The following is a 22,517-nucleotide window of genomic DNA, read 5'->3' as shown; positions in this document are numbered from 1 at the left end:
GCTGTAAAAGTCTGGTTTTTTTCCAGTATGTATTCAGTTTTGCATTCCTTCATCACATGGCTGTATTATTCATTATTGCTTTCACTACACAGTAAAGAGTTAATGCAGTACAGCAAAATAGAAATATTGTCTAATTTTATTTATTTGGGTTTGGGTTTTTTTCCACAGTAAGGACAATGGGGATGTTTTTTGTTTGGGTTTTAACACTGAATTAAGTCAAGATTCTGGAATAAGTAGATGTGTACTCTGTAATATGTCCAGTACCACAAGATGAGCACTGCAGAATGCAGTGCTTTGTTAATTTTGGCCAAAAAAAAAAACCCCACAGAATGAGATTCCTGAAACTGTCTTCACCAGCTAATAACTCCACATTATTTTCATTTATACTCTAGTCATGGATAAGATTCCGAAGGATAAAAATTAATTTCTAATGGTTAAGACATAACAAAACGGAAACTTACCTTGGATAATTCCTGGTGTAAAATTATAGATCTATATTTTTATAAAGTCTAGCTGTTGTATAAATTTATTTGAAATTTCATTTTTATATATAGAGAGTGTGCTTGTTAAATTAATAGCTCCAGGAAAAAAACACCTTAATCACTAGGACCATCGTGTTATCCCTGGCTGGGATGAAAATCAAAGTCCGTGTCACCTGTAACATAGGAAGATAAATACTCAGACATTCTGCTCAAATGAACTGATGCTCACTTTTGAAGACAACCACCTCTCTACCCTGCTGAAGATTTGCCCTTGAAAGTTTAGAAACTTTGTGAAACACTTTCTGAAACATTTTTATATCTGTATATACAGTATTTTATAATTCAAACAGTTGCTTTTTGTACTTAACATCAGGGTTTTGGACTGACTTCTTAATGTACGTCACATCTTCAGGAGAAGAAAAACCGTGTTCTTTTTTCCCAATAACACTGATGATAGTGCTGTTCGATTACTTTCTATGGCAGCAAATATAAAATAAAGAATGTTTGGAATCCAGTGACCTTCTGCGATTGTGTTTTTAAGGTGCAACTTGCGTTAGAACCCTTAATATGCTTTTGAATTACAAGTGCATTAAAAGATTAATTCTGTCATTTTTCACTCATAAGGATGTTTTCCTGTGTCACAGAGCAAATGGTAACATTTTATTTTCTCTTGCTGCTTTTGGTAAGCTTGTGTGTTCTGCTGTTTGGTAAACTATCACACCTGTGTATGCAGAGGATGTCCATGGAAGCTTGTATTTGTCTTCCATAAGCATCCTCTGAAGGAACGGAAGTCTCAGTGGAAATGGCACAAGTTCATCATGCTACAATACCTGATTCCACTTCTTTTTATTAAAATGGAAGGTTTGATTATTAGCATGTGAATTTATTCAAACTCTGTAGCACTGAAAATGGAGAAGCGTAGGCATTTGTTAAGCCTTGCATGAGGAGATTGTTGACATTCCATCTAGGTAGAACACACTGAAACCAGGTTCAATGTGATGTACCTTCCCATAAATGAGATTGTTCTTGTAACAACCTGAAATGCTCTTCCTGTTCCTTCACTACAGCCAGAAAGAAAACCTTTCTACTGAGCCAGCTTGTACCTTGCTCCCCCTTAGTGACTGAATATATAGAGGCTGCTCCTCTTGTGCCTGTTCCAGAAGTCAGTTTTCCTAGAGCTAGTGAAATAATGAAGGCAGAACTACAGGCCAAGTACCTTTCAAAGAAGGAAAAAATTGCATTCAGAATTCCTTCAAAGGAGGAGATTTGCACTTAGTGCTACTGGCAGACTTTCTGTAGTCAGATTTGATATTAGGAGGCATTATTTCTGTCTAAAAATTTTGCCCTCTATAAAACTGTAATTCTCTTTTAATTTGTAAATCAAATAATTTAACTTTGGCACCAAGATAACTTGTTTGTGAATTCAAGCTGTGATGTATTTGCATACCATGCACTTCTAAAAAAATAACTTGAATAGACATTTCAATTTGGGATTTACAATTTTCATCAAAATTGCTTTAGCATCAAGCAAAATTTCGTAGGTACGGTAATTAATGAACTTAGATGTAAAATAAACAATGTGATTATTTCTTCATATAACATTAAACTTCATGTTTACCTGTTAAACAGTAATGTGGAAACTTCAACATGGAATATAAAAACTTCAGCTCGCTTGCTCTGGCTAGAGCTAGTGATTTTGACTAAGATACAAAACTGAGGTTTGTGAAGATCTAGTTATTGCTCATAGAAAATAAATTAGAGCCCAGATTATAATTTACTGTAAGGAGTCAGTTTCTTTCTACACTAGATTAAAATCCAGGGTAGAGGGACACTCACTATCTTTCAGATCCTGGTGTGAAAAAGAGAGGAAAGAGGCTGGAGAGGTATGAAAAAAGTTACATCAGCTGTTCCTTGCTTTCTGTTGCAGGCTGTATATGTTGGGGGAACTGTTTCTTCTAATACCTGGGGAGGAACCAAAATGAAAGAGGCACTTCTGCAGTGCCAACTTCCTTCCTCCTTCTGCTTAACTTGCTGACTGCCAGGCTTAACCACTAGATCAGGCTGGCCCCAGTCAGGTTTAGCATGGAGGAACAAGGACCATGCTATGGCTACTCATGGGAACGTGATTTTTGGGAACTGTACCCAAGATGGTTTGACACTACAAACATGACAATCCTGCTAAACAGAAACAACTCAGTTAATTTTGGCTTTCAGTAAAATGGTAAGAGCTATTTGTCAAAGTGAAGAGCAGTGTCAGGAGGTAACTCCTAAGTAGGGTTTTCAAAGGAGGGCAGTGCTTTAAAGTGGTTATTTTCTTTAAGTGAATAAGCTTCAATATATGCTATGTCTTTGCTGGAGATTTAAGTCCTTTTTGCATAATTATTACATTAAAAAATTAATGTACAGAATTAAACATTTTTTTTAATGCCCAGAGTTTGGTGACTGGAGCTATGCAGCAGAGGTATTAAATTATGAGAGTGTAGATGTGTGTATGCAAAGAACTACACAAAGATATAGCAAGCAGAATCTCTTAATTCTCTATTTCAGCTCGCTGCAAGAGGGGAGCTAAGAGTTTCCCAGAATTTCATCTCAGCATTGCTGGATTTCTTCGACTGCTTAAAGAAATCTTTCCCTGAATTCATTTGATGTTACCAGGTTGGTAAAATAACATTTACAGGACTTGTAGTAAAACTTTTTTTATTTGATAGAGCCTGCTCAGAGCTTTAATTTGCATTTCAATAAATCTAATGATTTTGATATGCTGATGAATACTCTGCTGTTAAGTAAGTCTGCTGTTTGTTTCAGAAGCTGATACAGTCTCTGAACCTAAGGCACACACCTTTTAGACTGTGACAGCTTTCTTTAAATGCAGTTCCACAAGTGTACTTGTAAAATACCTTTTGAGAGTGAAATTAGTGACTTAGGCTTAATCCAAGCATGACAAAATCCAGACAATCTTTTTGTTACAGTATATCAAAACGAATGGAGTACTGCACTGTTACTACTGATTTGAGTAAAAGAAAATCTTTGAAGGCAAGTTAAAAAGTGACCAATGGGGATTTTTTAAGGTTTCTTCCCTTCCTCTCCATTTAATGAAAATTCTGCTTATTGAAGTGTGACCTTAGTGTGTAGGTTCCTGAACCAAACAGTAGTTCACGTATGGCGTGCAAAAGCATTTTACTGTGTGACAAAGGAGAAGGCTGTACTCTTTATTCTCCAGAGATGCTATGGTACAGGTATGCCCAGCCCTATACGACATAGCAAAACTTTGCTGAATTTCTTTAGAAACATAAAATTGCTTGCATGAGAGAAAGGGTATTACTTGCTTTAGGTCCCACGTTGTATAGCTGCTGGTACTTATGCAAACCAGACAGCTGGGGAGTTGTGCTTTGCTGGTACACCCACCTCCTCAGAGCCAGTGTTGCTAAATTCCGCATGTAAGCAGGGCACATGTGCAAGGTGGTATGCAAATCTGACTCGTTTGGGTGGTGGATGACAGACTCTTATGGTAGTCTTATCTAAAAAAATGTATGAACGCAAGCGTGTCTACTCCTGCAGTATCCACACAGCCACGGCTGCAGCCTGGGTGAACTCGGCCAGCCAGTGCCCGAGCCGCTGAGGCTCTGGGCCCCGGAGCTGGCAGCGGGTGCCAGCTCCTCACCCCACTCGCCAGGCAGCACTGGTGGCCACGTCTCGCCCAGCAGCACCTTCCCGCCATCAGCTGCTCCTCATACCTGGTGACTGGTGTAGGCCAGCTGACGAAGTACTGCTCACAGGGGATCGACTGTGTGTGTTCTCAGGGCCAAACCCCTCACCTCTTTTTGCATCAATCTTCATGTAGGAAGGGCTTGGGCATTCTCATAAAAAACAGCTATTTAGAAGGAGAGACTGAAGTACGGTTGAAAGATCGGGAACTCCTGGGTACAATAATAAATTACTGAAGAGCTTTCATGGAGGAGGCTGTAGCATGGATGTGAGTCTTTTGGAGTGAGGAGCATACAAAGCTATTAGCATTTTCTGTTCACATTCATCTTTCAAAGCTCCTTGATTTCTGCACAATCTGGATTCCAACAGCACAACAAACTGAGGCCTCAATTTTAATATAGCGGCAGGGCTCTCAGAGCCTTGCTGCAGGATACAGCAATGCCTTTCTGCTGAGCAACAGTCTCCTGTGAGTTTTTCTAAGAGCAGATTCAGTGTCAGGAAATAAAATTAAAACTACCAGTCCATGGTGTACAAGCAGAGGTGACTGGTGTAATCCAAACTGGCAACTTCTGTTTGAGGAAATAAATGACCATACATCTAAGCACTGCCAAATGATGTTTCTTTAGAATAGCAGATGTTTTGGGGTTTTTTTTCTATTTGGATATTGAAGATACTATATCATTTATCTTAGTTCACACGGGAGTTGTATTTTCCATATTTTCTTTGGTCTGTCTTGAAGACAAGGATAACACAGCAATAATGTAAGATCTAAACTCTAATGCTTGAAGTGCCAGAAAGAGGAATGCTTGCATGCTTGATTTTCCTCTTTTTTTTTCAATTAAAATAAAGTTGCAAGTTTTAATAATTGGAGTAATTAATCAAAGAAATAAAGTACCAAGGGAGGTGGACAATTATCCACAGTTCCAACTATTTTTTAATCATGGTTGATGACTATCCAATAGTTATGCTCCCACTGCACCAAGTGCCTGGGTTTGGCACAAAAATCCGTGGGTAAATCTCTGCTTGCTGTGCAGAAGGCCAGGGCTTGGCAATGCCTTTTCTGGCTTCAGGTGGGAAGCAGCATCCAGCAGGTTAGGCCATAACTTCAGATAATGTATGTCTTTCCCCCACAGTAAGATCAGATTCCATATGACTAAAATCCAGCATTTTAAATCCTGAATATGTGCTGCTGCTCTTCTAAAGGCAGACATGCACAGAGCCAGTGTGGGAAGCCAATTTTGTGAAGAGCTTTCTAAAACTACACTGTAGCAAAATGAGAGCTCTGCTTGTTTCTCGTCGCCTCTGGGTGAGTATGAAGGCAGGCTGCTTTCAGTGGAAGCTTGTCATTCTGTAACAACTCACTGCTGTCACAGATGCTTGGGTGGGCAGAGCACTAAGCTAGTTATCTTGAGAACTTCTCCCAGTAAAATTACAGAGGCTCAGATTCACCTCCTAAGGAAGCTAAATTCATCTTTGAGGAGGTGGAGAGCTATATTGTATCAGTAGCCCTGCTCCCAGTTCTCAAGCTAGCTGCAGACAGCCCTGGGCAGCTTCAGCACTGGCAGTAATACCGGCGCAGGGCACAGCTACGCTGAGATGCACGGTACTCTTCGGGCTTTAAGGTGTTTTCTCAACATCCAGATGAGTAGCCATGGTAAAATGTACCCCAAAATCTGTGTCATTTCTTGGAAGGTTTCCTGCACCAGAACAGGAGCCTGGTGTTTTTCCAGTCTGCTGGCACATACAGTTGGAACAAATATCTCGGCTGCTGCTGCTTAACTTCAGTGCAGCAGGGTTGGTATTAGATTGGCATGCTAGTAATGGTTTGCCTTACCAGGCAGATGTGGCACAGGCACTCAAATTTGGCCAAAACATGATTATTGGAAATGTCAGGAGTGGCCACACGCAGGAGATTTGTACGCTTTAAAACAATCAGTTTAAGATGACTGTTTCATTTTCTCCTTCCATGTCATCTGTTCAGACTTTAAGGTTCTGAGAGCAGTGCCTGTCTTACATGAAAAATCCAATTCACTTGAAAAATTCATTGACGGTTCTGAATAAGGCCTGCAGGTTTTAGTAACTTTTAGCCTTACATATGTGTCTTCCTTCCAGTTTAATTAAGCCTCCAAACTCAGTTTGAACTGACAGCTATTCTATATGAGGGCAAATTGAGATTCACAAGGGAAAAAGTTATTTAAGTTGGCATTTAAAAGCCTGAGCCACGATCTAACAGCTCTTTGAAATCCTAGATAATTAAAATTTCCTAATTCCCACTGAGATTGAGAGGAGAAGCATCCTCTGCAAGTACCTAAAATACACTGGTGGCGGTGGCTGCAGACACAGCGGGTCGCACTGGAATGTCACAGTACTGCAGGGTGTGAAGTACAGCAGCGCCTGTCTCACCATACACTGTGCTAGTGAAGTGAGGCCAGGTGGTTCCCTTAAGGAACTGGAGGAACGTGTGCTTTGATGGTTTGTTTAAATCACATATTTAGAAAGGAGCTGGAACTTGCCTCTGTCTAATTTGCCCATACACCTGACATTAAGCTCAATTTGACATCAGCAGGTGCATGAATCACTTTATGCACTAAACCCCGCTTTAAAGCTAAGCAAGTAAAGGCTGCATCATTTGTTTTTCAGAATACACAAGCTTGATAATACCCCTCTGACAGGGCTGTTGAGTCCATCAGTCCCCAGCTGACAGAAATACACCTAGCTGCCAGGGCCTGTGAAAGACTGCCGGGATACCAGGGCTGTGGTAGGAGCTTCGTGGTCAGCGCTGGCGTCGATGCGATGCCCGTTAGCTTGGTAACAGTCAGAGAGGAGGCTGTGTGTGATACGCTGCGGTGAAATCAAGATGCCAGTGGTGTATATTGCTGGAGCTGAAAGCCATGACTTTTAGTCATTCTGTGCAGTTTTGCGCTATTTGCCTGAGGGTAGGCTTTGAATCAAAGGGTTGCTTAAGCAGCAGAAAACACAAAACTGGCAGAGAAAGGCAGTGCAGAAGGTCAAACCTCAGCTTCAAAAGGAGTTGTGATGTTGCCCAGCTCCATTACAGCTATGACATTTTGCCCTTACAGTACCTAAAGGAGCTTTAGGAAGAGATGGGAGAGGGTGCTGGGACTTTGTGTCAGTAAAAAGCTGCCACATTAGAAATACTTAGAGATGCTATCAGCATCTCCCCTCAGGAAAGGGGAGGAAATAAAACCCACTGGAGGAACAAATACAGAGAGAAAGACTTGGCAGTACGCATGGAAATACTTATCTTTTAATTTATGTGTGTATATATATTTTTGGGACAGGGGTGTTTGACAGATCTTGGAAAAAGAATTCAAGGCCTGGTTTTGACTCACTTTGGAGTTTCTGGAGTTGCTTATATGATGGCATCAGTACCTTCTTACAGTAGGAAGAAGCTGATGCACGCTGGCAAACTGTGGGCTTCACTCAGGTAGGGTGATGAGCACAACATTTATGGATCGAGGACCCCAGACAGCTCAGTGTACATACTCACCTACCACTGCCAAGCAGCCACATGTTGCTGCCAGCAAACCTGGCTATTGAATACAACATGTTTGGTGTTTGTAACACAAATGGATGCTTAGTTTTATGATAACATGAAATAATAATGCATACGGTCCCCCTGCACTTGGAGGTATTGGGCATCTATCTTGGGTTTCAGAAAACAGGGATAGCCTGAGCCCTGCAGAGTAAGGGAGTACAATGCAGGTGAAAACTCCATGCTAGATCTGCCTCCTGCACAAGCAGTGCAAGCACATTCTCAGTAGCTCTGAATAATTTTACACTTGGCTCTAAAATGTCACTTAACCCCATGGGACATAACTGACCTGTATTTTACCAAGACTTCCCACCAAGCTCTAGCTCCTTGCTGGAGAACACGCAGCCCTTCAATCACATTAGGGCGTGGTTTTGAGCTGCTTAGTCATCCATTTTAATTTCACATCAATTCAACAACTGATTGAATCCAGCATGTTTATTCCCTTCCACATAAATCTCAAAAATGAAGTTGGCATCCTGCCCATATCACAAACATTTCAGTGTTGTTCAACCAGCAGTTCCCACTGGTGCCTTTGCTAATGATGAGGATGCTACAGAATGGCACCTGTAGCTGGTTAAAGAGCAGTCCAGTTAGATTTGAGAGTCATGGCATTAGGCACGTACAGTGCTTCGCTTGCAGACCTTAACACATGTTGATTCAAAGAGCAGACGGGAGTGTTTCACTGCTTCAATCTTTGCCCAACCCTAGTGTAGCATATATGTATTTCCAAGGGGGAATGATAAACTGTCAGTAGGTTTATATCCAAACATCTTCCATCTTCTTTCTCATTGTTCCTAAAAATCCCCTCAAGTAGCTCTTGTGCATGAAAACTGTACGTATCACAGGCATGTTTCCCTCAAGAATCTGTATTATGCAATAAAGGAATCATTTTCTCCTCCGTGTCCCCTTTTATCTCTGCTTTACAAAAAGGTTCTTGAAGGCATTGTTGTAATTTTTGTTGAATGCTGTATAAATGAGAGGATTAAAGAAAGAATTGGAGTAGCCAAGCCAAAGAAAGATGCTTTTCCAGACGGGTGGGATGTTGCAGGAACAGAGGGGACTTATTAATTCTGTGATGAAGAAAGGGATCCAGCACAGTACAAAAACTCCAATTAAGATGCCAACCATCAGAGCTGCCTTTTTCTCTTTCTGTTCTCTCCATGTTTCTCCATCTGTCTGGAAAGTGATAGCTGCATGACGAGCTGTAAACACCATCTGTGGTTCATGCGAAGCTTCCTTCACCTCAAAACAAAAGCAAACATGGATTCTTACCAAGACAATTTGTTTGAGTGAAGTATTACTTTTACATGACAGCACGACATCTGTGCACCCACCACAAAAGGCCCCAACTCCATTCCTTCCATGCTAAAAGAACGAAAATGCCCCAGAGTGCCAAAATTACCAGACTTCTCATTATGTTGGAAAAGCTGCTGTGACTGACAAACAAAGCTAAATAAAGAGTAACTGATGCCATGTGTGTTGTGGCCATACTTTTTCAGTTTATTTTACTGGATGCCTTGATACCTAGTGGGAAATCACGTTGTTTAGGAAGGCTAACAAAGGCACATGCCCTCTGCCTATCCCTAAACCAGACTCTCCTACACAGCTACATGACCTTTAAGATTTTTCAGGCCTGCATCATAAATTAATTTCATTCCATTGCAGGCCCTTTGGGTGACTTCCCTACGGTATTAGGAAGGGACCTGCAACAAATGTCTGCTCGTCAACTATACAAGGTAAAGCTACTTTCTTCAGCCTAATTGCCTGAACACAGAGCTCAAAATCCCATCTCTGGTGGGTACAGGAGCTTGGCACTACCACTTGCTCTGCAGAAGGGACACAGCATACTGCAAAAAAACAGCTAAATTTGTGGGGAAAATTTTCCATTGGAACCTTTTTTAACGAAATAACAGGATTTCAATTAAAGGAAAGTTTTAAGACATGTCTGATCTTTGGGAAATGGTGATATTTTATTACCACCAAAAATCATAAATGCCTAAAATAATATTGAATACTTCTGAAATATTTCAGTGGGAAGTAAACCCAACAAGAAGAGTCCTTTACGAAAGACAGAACTCAGGTGCCTTCTGCTCCTCCTTGTCAGAGGCTATCTCACCACAGGCACTTCTCCCTGCTGGAGAGGGACTGAGCAGTGTATCACAGCAGCTGCAGCCTGGTCACAGTGCCAACACACTATATGACAATGGGCACATAAGGACACACCTGAATGATGTACCCTCAGGCACTGTGCCACCATTTTGAATTAGCTTGTGAAATACTCTGGTAGTAATCAAAGAAAAGCTTTGCTGGAGAAGCAGCATTTCCTCATCCTCACTTTCTCTCTTCTGTCACCTGTCCCTTATTTCAGTCAGATTTACTTGTTCTCACAAAAAGTACTCCATTGCCAGCAAAACACCATTTGAATCAGCCCTCAGTTCAAACTCTAGCTTCAGCAGTAGTTACACAAGAGAGGGGAAAATGTCAGCTGCTCCAGGCAAGACGGTGCTTCTTGTCTCCTCTCTCGCTGAGGGCAAGACATTCATCTGTGCAGTGAGAACAGCACAGTCCTCTGGGTGGCAGCGGGACTGTGGTAAACAGGTTCTGGGCACAGGTTATTAATATGCTTAGAGCCTAATCAGAAAAAGATACTCCCTTGCAATTTTAATTGGAAGATTAAAGTGAGTGTAAAGTTCTTCTAGGCACTACAGTTATGAAGAGAGTGGAATAAAATAAACAGTTTGAGGATGCAACCCGAGACTCTAAAATTTGCCTAAGCAATAATTCACAGGCCTGCAAGACTTTGACACCACGCCAGAGATGGCTTGTTGTTGAATTAGCTACATATTCCACATACGTGTGCCACCTTTGTGCAAGCTTTGTAACAGATGGAAGGCCTCTATTCAATATGAGCACAGCAACTCAGAGAAGGAAGCACTGGCAATGGCCAGACAATCACTCTTCAAGATGGATATCCCTGTCTCCACCCTCAGACACGAGACATGGCTGCAGAATGGAAGAGCAGCAGATTATGGGCACAGGCAAATAATGGAAGAAAATGAAAATCACATCTGTCCTGACAATTAAAATGGGACACCCCTCACGTAGCAAGGATCACACCATTTGTCTGCAGAAGGACTTACTCTGCACATCCTTAATCACACTCTGCAAAAAGGAATGAATGTATGACATAAGGACAAATTTGTGACAAGCAACCCTGAAAGATTACGTCTTAGCCCTGAGGAACAGCTACATAAGTATGCCTCTTGGGAAGAGCCATACAAAGGACTCTGTCACCAGCACCGGGCATAGTTGGGTACTGTATTTAACCTTCAACTCTTACTCAAAACACAGAGCTTCCAGCGTGCCATCACCAAATCAGAGCCTTTTCAGTACTTCAGGTTTTAGGTTTGTGACTGAACTGCAGAACTTACTAGTAGCGACTCTTTTATCACTTCATTTCCTATTGTGAGAAGAAGTTATTTAATTTATTTAGATAGAAGATACCACAGTCCTCAGGTGTTTTCCTTAATGAAGCATGCATTTACAGCCTGGTCAAGCTCCTGCTGAAATCAGAGGAGTTTCCACGAACTCCAGTGGTTGTCAGATCAGGCCTCTGAATACTAAACAGCAAGTGAAAATAGATCATGGTATTTTTTGTAAATTACAGGACAGCAGTTGTTTTCCTAGCTACAAAATTTCTACTTTCTCTGTTGTCCCAGGTGTTTTTTCAATTATTTTTTGACTAGTTCTGCCTGGGACTTCTGTATAATATTGTAATAACAATAAAAGTGCAAATAGCAGCCTGGTGCTTTAGGAAAAATAATGGGATCTCTCATGGAACCTTCCATTAAGTAAACTGTGTGAATATCCCTGGCAGAATGGAGATATTTTGCTTCAATTTTCCATAAGAAATCCTTTGAAAAGGATACACAAAATGTTGTTGAAAAGGTAACTAGTACCTCTGCTCAGCAAGGTCCTTCAGCCTGTTCCTTCAGCGGGACTTCCCAAAGCATTTAAACCTTGGAAGCTGGATGAAAGCTCAGCTTTCCGTGATCATCAGTGTCCAATGCTCACCTCATAGACGGGTTCCAGCTGACCAGCCGCACAGGCTGTGCGCGACACTGGCTCAGCTGGCTCTCACACAGCCGCCTCCTGGGCACTCCCGGCATGGGCACCGTTCCAGGTGACAGCCCCGGCCCCAGCGCTGCCACTTGGCACCCCTGTGAGCCAGCAGCCCGCTGCTCCCGGCTCCCACTGTTGCAGAGGGGACCAGACTTTACAGAGGGTTTCTAGCAAGGCCCTGTGCTTCATACCTCTGCGCTCAGCGCCCCTGCGCGTGCGTCAGCTTTGCGGCACTGTGCTCCCTCCCTGCCTGGCCACCACATACACCTACTACAGGACTGCCAGCACCTCATCCCTGCTTGGGGACTGATTCATGAGGGGACAAGCCCACTAGATTTTTAAAGTTAAACACGGATTTAATCTGAAGTGCCATTCATATCAGAAAATATGTACCAGTACAGATTGCAAAACTGGGAAAGTTCAACTTTTCATTATAATTTCAAATTTTTTGATTTCTGTTGCTCTCTCTATGATTTGCTGCAGACCTGACTCACATCTCCCTGGCCTGGCTGGTGCCAGATTATCCTTGCTACAACTACCAGCCCCCAAGACTATGTTGTCAAGGCTGTTTGTTATAAGGCAACCCACACAAAGTAGTACCACACCCTGTTGTGGTACACAGTGCTGGCAGGGGAACCACGCTAAAGGATTCCCCCTCATGCAGGCATGGGGTAATCCACCGTAATTTGGCACTGTGTGAAGAAGAGCACAGGCCAAAAAGATTATGTAGCTGCTTTCCAGCCTTGCCAGTTGTGATTTTCTTTAACTAAACATAGCTCTGACTATACCAAATCTGCAGTTTTTGGTGCCAATCCTGGAAGCTTTGCATGACTTATTTCTAATGTAAATCACAATACCTGACTGTTAGCCCTGCACCACGTGAAACAAAAGCCCAGTATAAAACCTTTCCTCTCATTTTAGGCCTACTAGTGAGCTCTAGTGAGAAGGCTGTGATGGGAAAAAAAGTGGTCACAGACTGTAAATTAAAGCAATCCATGAAGATGTCTTAGTTTATACTGTGAACACCTCTCATATGTGAGCATCTCTGCACACCGTCTCACGCGGTGGCTAGCAGCACACTACACCCTGGGCACAGATTTCCTTCCCTTCGCCCAGGCTCTGCTCCGGGACCTGCACATTAGGAGCAGTGATGAAAAAAGCTGGTATCAAAGGACTGCTACTCTGAGGCCAGAATTAAGTTCTGAATTCGTGAAATCGGCTATTTCCAGGACAACAGGCTCTGAGAAGTACAGACATGACTGCTTTCCAAAGAAGAATATAAAGAGAATTAAATAAGTAAAAGAGCTCCCTAGTACAAATTCTTCTACAGACACAAAAGAATTTGGTTTTAGTTTCAGAATTCATTCTTCTGATTTTCTTGATCAGCAGTTACAGTTCAATGCCACTTCTGTTGTTTGTCTGTCCCCAGTAAATTCTACTGAATGGCTGTATGTTCTTAGAGCTGTATGTTCCCAATTCCCGTGCTCCTAGCAGTGTTATAAAAAACAAGCCAACAAGGAGCTTCTGATGAAATCACTTTATTTAAAATGTTCCTTACAGTTTTAATGATTGTTATTACTGGTCCTTCATGGGAGGTACTGTGTATGTGTTTGTACTGTACCTCCAGGGTCTGCAATAACAAAACAACAGTAAAGATGATAAATATTAATCAAATCTGGCTTACTACCACAAATTCAGAGTTTTGTCTATTACAGCGTGGTTCAGCACAGATCATTACTGCCTCAGTGCAGATATGGCATACTTCTTGCTCTTTGAACAAGAACATAAGAAACTGAAAAGCACAATGAAGGATCAAAACATAGGAATGTCTACACTTTCTGGGATAGTCCACCGATATGACAAAGAGTACATTTGATAGAGAAAAAAACAGCTGCTTTCTCTCACAGGATTTTCTTCTGCTGTGAGCAGGAATAGCTCTGCATTTCTCCCAGGAAATCACTAGCCACTCCGCTTTGTTTCCTGCCTCACTTTTCTCCTATCTGTCACCTGCTGCCACTCTTTCGGACAGTTGCACTTTGCTTCCTGACCCATCTCTTCTACTTGTAGAGTCAGAGACAGAAATAAGAAATAAAAAGCCTGCGTCTCCTTCAGAGAAGGAGAATCTGTTTTCTCTCCCATATTGTCCTGACTGGCTACACGGGTTGGAGAGGCTGAGCAGGCCAAGATGCAGACCAACACTGCGTTGTTGGAGCTCTGGGACCTGACACTACCTAAAGTGGGATGGACTCTCACAAAACTGGTAAGGTTTGTATCAGACCTAATTACTCATACACTATACAAGGTACTTTGAAAGGGGAGAAGGACAAAAAAAACCCAAACCGAACCAAACCAAACTCCTAACCATCAAGAGAACTTGATTTTTAACTCCTTAGATGGAAATTTAATCCCAACTCTGCAATTGCTACATGTAAGTAATCCTGACATTCAGATTCTGCCATGCTTGGTTTTGCTGGGCAAAGCCTATGCTACAGGTGACTTCATTGATTTAGAAGGGCACTACCAGCAGTATCTGCCATTTTCCAAGCAGCCTCATTTATTTCAATTGGATTATTTAAAGAGAGAACTATTATTTATTGTCAACACAGTGTGACAGAGTCTAGCTCTCTGTCAGTGATGGTATATCGCTATCTTTTTTACAAGGGCCACTCACATCAGTATTGACTGGAGAATTCACTTTTTAAGGAGTTTCATAATTAGGAAACAAATAATTATAAAAGCACCATCCTAATTTAGGGTCCCAAATCTGCATATTTTTTTGTTTCAAGGGTAAGTAAGAAACAAGCTCTTATTAAAACTAGAAGCACTTCAGGTATTTCATGTCCATCACCCTCACCTGAACACTTTAAAAAGTGTTTTTAAAAAACACAAGTAAAATTTTTACCAAAAACGACTCTATTCTGCATCTCTGTAAACATATGTATACCAACTCTCAGCTTAGAGACAATGCCCTTTCTCTGTGTATATATATACACACACATATATATACGCAGTGCGTATGTGTATACATATATATATACGCAGTGGCAACCTGCAAAGCACTTTGGTGCCTGACTCTATTGGCTGAAAAGCACTGTACAAAAAAATCAAGGTACCATCATAATTGTTCCACTTGGTGGATCGGTTTCTTCAAGGCATTTCTACTGGCATATGAGTACTATGACCTCAAATCTTTTCCCCCTTAAATTAACTTGCTAGAATTAACCAGCTGCACCGCTGGGTATACCTCAGGCTATAAACTGCAGCCCTGGCACGCAGTTCCAATCCAGCGCTACCTGACAGCTAATTCCCGAGCACAACACGGATGTCTCTCCCAGCAGGGATCACTGCTGTGACCACCCACCTCCAGGCTGGGAAGCACTGCCAGCCTTTGGCATCAGCTGCCAAAATCCCCTCTAATGTTACTCAGAACAACTGGTGCAGGGCACCCGCGGTGAGAACTGACAGAGATGCAGAGATGCACTTCACACCCAGAGTAACAGTGACAAAAGAAAAATGTTGCAAGGGTGAGACTGACAGGTGGGCATTCTCAGAGAAGGAAGGAATGAAAGAAAGTAAAGGTAGGAGAAACATTAGATTAGAAAGAAATGGAAAATTAGAGTGAATAGATGAGCAAAACAGAATTTGCCCCATCAGAGAGGACACTGATGACACTGACACCCTAATTACTCCTGGATATGGAGAAGCAAAGCTGGATCACCTCACCAGGTTTGCTACATACCATGGTAATGTTATCTTTGTGTTTGCATGTTAAAAAAAAAAAAAAAAAAAGTTTTTGCTAAAGGAACAGTAATGATGTGTTTGAAGATTCTTCTCCAGAATTCACTGGGGAACTGCTACTGTTCCTGGGGACATGATGGATCTTTGTCATGGTTTATACTGGTTAGAGGTATCACTCTTATAAGCCTAAATGAGATCAGGCTAAAACTATGAGTAAGTCTCAGTCTCTTCTTAGAAACAAAACTAAGGAGAAGTGCATCCCAAATGCCAGCTTCCTTGATCCACAGGTTCATTTAACATACTCGTGTGCAGCTGGGCATCAGCTCCTCCTTTAGATGATGAGGAAAGGTTTGCATGTGCATCACAAAAGTATTTTCATTTAAGCCAGCAAACAAAGCTGCTGGGACAATGGTTGCCACTATCTATCAATTGCAGATTCAAGAATCACTGTTATAAAAGAAGGCAATATGTCAATCACTGCAAATATAAGAAAGATGAAGAATTGCTGGCTCGAGGATTTGCTGCTATTCCAATAACAGCTATACTGGCAACCCCTCCAGAATGGGTATTCAGCTCACACTGACAGGAGCTCTTTTGTCAGTGTAGCCTAGACCAGCTCCCAGACACTGCATCAGCAAAAAGCACTCACCTGCCAGCCTAGCTGTGCCCACGCAAGGGCTTTTGCAGACAGAACTGTGACAATTAGGAGCCAGACTTTCTTCATGTTAAAAGTGACATATCAACAGTGTGTCTCTGTATAGTTTAAAACTCAAGCAGCAATGCCTCAGCTCATTTAGCATCCCAGAATACTAGATTTCAAAAAACTAGTCCTGTATGAGTATGTGTGTATGTAAAAGATAAAGCATGCAAACCCACTACAAATATTGTTAGCTTTTGTGCTTGGAATGATTATACATTAACTCCCAGCAACACATTCATCATACTTACAACAACTTGGAAAGAAATTTGGTGCAAACCAGGGATTAAGGCCATAGGAGAAAAAAGCAAGGATGCTAACAGAGAAAACATTCTCATCTTTCCTCACACATTCTATGCTTTTGCATAGAAGACAGCTTCCTAAATCAATTGATATTAAAAACATCTACAAGACATTATGATACAAACCTGCAAGTCTGACTGCATATAATTGCCAGTGCTGTCACCTCTTCCTAGAATCAGGGGACACAACCTATCTGTGACCATAATAATGTGTTTGCTACTGTGACTCCAAAGTTAGAGGGATTTAGCAGAGGAGTGAGGCTCTGCAGGATTAGCCCCAGTTGAACAGAAATGTTCCGTGTCTCTTTAGGTATCTCTAACATCCACACAGCTCATCTTTTGTTATTGGGGAAGGACTGGACTTCACCAAGTACAACATGCAATCACAACAATGAATCATTTCCACAGGTAGGAGTGAGAGTATGTGACAGAAAGTGGAGAGAGTTTACAGAGAGCACTTACCAAGCACCCTGGCGACATGGCATGGGTGACAGCATCGCTATGCAGAGAGCCTGACTTAATGGGACACGAGGGGCCAACCCCAACCCATCTGCAGGGACACAGCTTTCCTGTCAGCTAGGCATATCCCCAAAATGAACGAGAGCTCCCACATGACTAGGGCTTTGCAGGATTACAGGCAATGTTTGGGGTAAGAAGGAGGAGGATGTTTTTTTTAAGACAGCTGTAAATTTTAAAATAGAAACAATTAATTGCTCATTGCTTCAGTACTATGCAGTGAGCAGTATGTTCCCAGTAAGGTCAAGGTAAAATAGCCCAAGCACATAAATAAAGTGTATAATTTGCGTATTAAAATCAATTTAGACACTGACAAATTCCACACAAAGTCTGTGCTGGTAGATAAGCGTGCATGCATTTACTCTGTACACGACCTAGGGATCTGCTTCTGTCTGTTTACGCCATCAACACGGAAAAAAAAATAAAGAGGAAACAACCCCAAGGAATGGCAAGTTCAGACCAAAGAGACATTTTTAAATGGCTCTCCAGACCGGCAGCGAATGCACCTGTCACTTGCTCTTATGGCACACTTAAGAAACAAATGTGAATAAAACTCTTCTCCAAGAGTGGTGCTTTTTGACTGGCTAATTACCACTCCCATCCGGGCTGTAAGAGAGCTAAATTCTCACGAGAGCCCAAGGGCGCAACTCAATCTTCTCGCTGTGCTGAAACCACCGACGCAGGGGTGATGGCTAGGAGCAGACAAGAAGCGGGAGCGCTGGTGCCTGGGGGAGGCAGTGGGGGTTCTCCTTACCTGGGGAGCCTCGGGCAGGGGCACCACGGCGTTCCTCCTGCGGCCCCCCATGCGGAACTTGGCCGCCTTGTAGATCTTCCAGTAGACGAAGAGCACCACGCAGAGGGGCAGGTAGAAAGCCCCGCCAGTGGAGACGATGGTGTAGGAAGGCTCCTGGCTGACCTGGCAGCGCTCCTGCTCGGGGCTATAGGTCTCCCCCCAGCCGAAGAGGGGGGCGAGGGAGATGGTGGCGGAGAGCGCCCAGGTGAGAGCGATCATGACGTTGGAGATGCGGCGGCGGGTGAGCAGCGTGTACTCCAGGTGGCGGGTGATGGACCAGTAGCGGTCCAGGGCGATGGCGGTCACGTTCCAGATGCTGGCCGTGCAGCACAGCACGTCGAAGCAGACCCACACGAGGCACAGCTCCCGGCCCAGCCGCCACCGCCGCCCGGCCGACAGCTCCTTCACCAAGCTCAGCGGCATCACCAGGGCCGCCACCAGCACGTCCGACACCGCCGTGGAGGCCACGAGGTTGTGGGGCACCCGGTGGAAAGCCTTCACTCGCAGGATGGTTGCCAGCACCAGCAGGTTCCAGAGGAAGGTGGCCACGGTCAGGAGCACCAGCAGGGTCAGGATGAGGATGGTGAAGATGGAGAAGGGCTCCCGGCCCCTCCACGCGCTGCCACCCCCCAGCGCGGAGGCAGCCAAGGAGGCGTTGGCATCCACGCTGGCCGCGGAGGCGTTGGCGCCCATGCTGGCCTGACACTGGCCCCGTGGGGTGCAGGGGCTCAGGGTCTCCGCCATGCCCGGGACCGGGGCTCGGCCCCTCACCACTCCCGCACGCCAACGCTCTCCCCCTTCCCAGGCCGCCTGCAGCCCCGGCACCGTCGCTGCCGGCGAGCGGGCGCGCACGCCGGGCCTCCCCTCAGGGGCCGCCCGCCATGTGCCGCCGCCTCATCGCGGCCCGCGCCTCCCCCCGCGGCGCCGCCGGGCGCCCGCCGCCGCCCGCGCCCGCCGCTCCTCACGCCCATACCGGGCGGCTGCGGCGCCGGCGGGGAGGCTCGCCCGGACCGCGGCGAGGGGCCGGCACGGGGAGGGCGGCACCGCCGCTCCCGCCCCGCCCCAGCGGCCGCCTCGGGGGCGGTGGCGGAGCCCCTCCGCGGCCGCCGGCCCGCTCCGGCGTGGCGGGAGGCGCCGCCTCCGCCGGCTTCTGCCCGCGGCCCCGCTGAGGGGACGGGACGCCCCTCTCCCCTGTCGGCGGGGCGGCGGGACCCCCCTCCACGGCTCCCGCCGGAGCGCGGCCTCACCTCGGGCGAGCGGCCCCTGCCCGCCGCCGCCGGGCGCTGCCTGCACGGGTCGGGACGGTTTCTGTGCTGAGCACGAGTTACTTCTGGGCTGCAGCGTTCAAATGGGAATTTTTCCAGTTAAACAACAACAACAAAAATCTCTGTAATTCTCTTTTTTTACGTGGCCGGGAACATCTCCATCTTCGCGTCTGTTTATGGCACAGGCATGTGCCCAGCCTCTGAAAACGCACTTTTCTCCTGGCCCTGTCCAGTAACCACCCTAAAATCAAGATGTTTCAAAAATTATTTTAAACCTGTTACGCGACATCTTTTAAATCTGTAATAGAAGTTAACAGGGTGGTAGGCATAAAGGAGACACAGCAATGAGCTTTTACACTTCCTGAGTAAAAGGGTGGCGGGATCATATAGCAACCTGGGCATTATATTTAAGGTGTGTTTAAGTTATTATATTTAAGATCTTTGGGAGGTATCCTTTATCCCAGCCTGCTTTCATTCCTGAGGTCCTTTACAACACGTTTACCCCAGAATTTCCACCCCATTTTTTCCCCTTCTAGTCCATTACCAGGACTATTTCAGTGGGAGTTACCGGACAAAACACAGACTCTTTTACCTTACCAGGTAATATCCTGCTGCTGAGAACTCTCAAAAGGGGTTTGACGTTGTTGAGGGTCAGCAAATAAATAAGAAGGTCAGTGAAGCTTGTTTCCCTGCAAACTGCAGCACACCTACAGTCACAGACTGTAATGGGGCAGAGTTTGGGGACAGAAGATTTGTTGCTCATTTTTGAGGTAGAGAAGAAGCACTTTCTGGGTCAGAATACTCCTGCCTAAATGAATACTGCTCAAATCAATGTTCTCCACTTACATTCACATTCACTGAAGAAACAGCACTATCTGACAAAACACAAACCTCTCACAGCACCGTTACCCACAGCAAGCAGGGTCCAGCTTGCCTTACTCAGGGAATCCAACTTCAAAAGCTAGAACAATGATGAAATATTACAGAAGTGAAAGACAGTGGCTGCAATCAGAATAACCAGGCTGCTTTATGGTTAACTGTTGGATACCGCCTCACTTACCAGATGAACAATAAAGCAAATAAATGTATTCATTTTACTGCTGCAGATTAAGCCTAAAGCAGCATCTGAAACAATTACACGTTGGTAAAAATGTGTCAGTGTTGTCAGACAGCATGTGACTGCTTCACAAGCAGCTTCGCATGCTTTGTCTTCATATTGCTCCTTTCTAATTTGTGTCTCACTTTGTTAGTTAATGCCACTTCACACCTAAAGAATTACTGAAAAACACTTTATTCCTTTAAAAGGCACCCAGACCTAAAAGCAGTAAGGGAAAGAGATAAAAAAGCCCTTTCACTTCTACATGTTTCAACAATTGTCAGTCCAGTTCTGTGAACCTAATAAAGGAATAATGGAATCTTATCACCATTTGAATAACTCAGGTATCAAAGAAAGCCTGCGGACAACAGACACAACTCAGATTAACTGCAAAACTTTCATGTTTAGGGGCCCAAATGGGCCAGGATATGATCTGTTTGTTCCTGCTCCTGCAGGAAATTAAGTTGTCTTTTTCTTGTGTGAGGGTACTTCATTTGTGAGTTGCAGACTATGTGTAGGCCACCATTAAAGCAGCCTAGATGATCTCAAAATCCTCCTTTCCTGGAATCCATATGTCCCATCCCTCTACTCCCATTTATTATGTGTACATTATGTCCCACATCTGGATAGTTACATTCCAGTTCACACATCAAATGTGTTGAAATCTCCCTTTTTCCTCCTGCTTGGCTGAAATAAACTAGTCCTATAGCACAGAAGCATGAAAAGTCTCAAAGGGGTTTATTTTTTCTTGATAATTACCGCACTGCTGTCTTGTCCTGTGAATGCAAAGGCTTAGTGCTCCTCAAAGATTGCTATGGCAACAGATTACAATGTCTCAGAAACCAGGGTACACTTTGAAAAAGAGAAGAGGGAATTTTAAAAAATGAGGAGACTTGCATATATTCACATATTCTAAATAATATAAAAGCAAATAAATATTGCATTATTAACAAAAAAAAAAAAACAAAACAAAAAACCAAACACCAAGAAAGAGACAAAACTAAACCTAGTTTACTTTAAGTACAGTTAGAGTACTACAAATTGCTGTCATGCCAAAGTGCAATGAAAGCACTGAAAATCCTTTGTTTCATTCACTGATATTTTTCAATGACTCCAGAAACTACAGTTTGCATCTTCATAGTTTCTTTTTTCAACAAGGTACGGCAGTGTGTATCCTCAAAAGATAACTGATATCACCAACTGTTTCATTGCTCTTAAAATAAGTAAATAAATATGTGACTAAGGACTTGGAGCTAGATGATAGAATTAACAGTAAGTAAAAAATATCATCTTTCCATCTGGATGTTTGGAGCTTTGTGGGCTGAGGGATGCAAAACACAAAAGGTTGGAAAATAGTAATCTGCTTATAAGTCTAAGAGTAGAAATACTTTACATCTTCCCTTGCACCTGTTCTCACTTCTCCCTGGTGACCTGCGAATTGCTGAGAAAAGGACTTGTGACAGAGGGGAGGAACTGCAAAACCTATTTCCTAGTCCTTACCACCTTTCCAAACCCCACCTGCAAAACTCACTCTTCTGGCTGCAGCTGTTGAAATGAATCTCCTCAGACTCAGTCTCATCATAATTTTTTTTTTTTTTTTTTTCTGTCAGTCTGAAAGTACTTGTCTTAGCTTAACCCTCCCCACATCCTTACAATTCCTGTCCAAGCTCCCCTTTGTACAGCTGTGCTAAAGAAGTGCCTGTCTTCACCAGACAGCAGCTACCCAGGCCAGCTTCATTAGAGCTCTCTGTTTTCAAGCACTTTCAAGGACAGCATGCTGCTTAGGAACAGCTTTGGAGCATGATGATTCATCCAGATAACAGAATTTCAGCTCATTATGTGAAGGGATGCTGTATTTTTTATAGCAAATATATAACATTTAAATATAGTTTACGTTTTTCAAGTTTGCTTTTATCTGTTGGAGATAGAGACAGATTATTTTCAGACTGTTATAAAGGAACTACACTGAACTTGACTGTTTTGACTCATTTTCCAGTTTTTTAGATACAAAAGTCCTATGAGAGCTTCTAGTGGCTGTAGTTTTAGTCCATCCTCTCATCTCTGTTAGCTCTTTAATAGAACACCAGCCTCCTCTATAAGGTATTTTTCATAAAAATCAGTTCTATAAATCCTGCAATTAATTTGGTAAATATCTAAAAAAAATTTCAGCTCAAGGGAAAAACAAGCCCTCAAAAGCCCTTTGACAGCTGTTTCCATAATTTTATGATTGAAAATGTGATGGAGA

At 43.5% G+C, this 22,517-nt stretch overlaps 1 protein-coding gene across 1 annotated transcript; it reads right to left on the bottom strand.

Moving 5' to 3' along the window:
• Positions 1-8,072: 8,072 nt before the first annotated feature.
• LOC141962547 (5-hydroxytryptamine receptor 5A-like) lies at positions 8,073-18,719 on the bottom strand. The gene is made up of 2 exons (XM_074910841.1): positions 17,873-18,719; positions 8,073-8,985 (listed from the first exon to the last, which is right to left on the bottom strand). Exons 1-2 carry the CDS (start codon positions 18,653-18,655, stop codon positions 8,653-8,655), a joined length of 1,116 nt encoding a protein of 371 aa, XP_074766942.1. The 5' UTR covers positions 18,656-18,719; the 3' UTR covers positions 8,073-8,652.
• Positions 18,720-22,517: the final 3,798 nt, after the last annotated feature.

The sequence above is a fragment of the Athene noctua genome, chromosome 7, assembly GCF_965140245.1.
Source record: "Athene noctua chromosome 7, bAthNoc1.hap1.1, whole genome shotgun sequence".
In the NCBI taxonomy this organism is placed as follows: Eukaryota; Metazoa; Chordata; class Aves; order Strigiformes; family Strigidae; genus Athene; species Athene noctua.
The sequence above is the reverse complement of the archived record's forward strand: the minus strand, read 5'-3'. Positions and strand labels throughout refer to the sequence as shown.

What these genes read in the sequence shown, in the direction of transcription:
- LOC141962547 (XM_074910841.1), bottom strand. Translation starts at nt 18,655, where the DNA reads ATGGCGGAGACCCTGAGCCCCTGCACCCCACGGGGCCAGTGTCAGGCC. An exon ending in CCCTGCCCGAGGCTCCCCAG is followed by an intron (nt 8,986 to 17,872) that starts GTAAGGAGAACC and finishes TTTTGTTTTGAG; the next exon opens with GTGAAGGAAGCTTCGCATGA.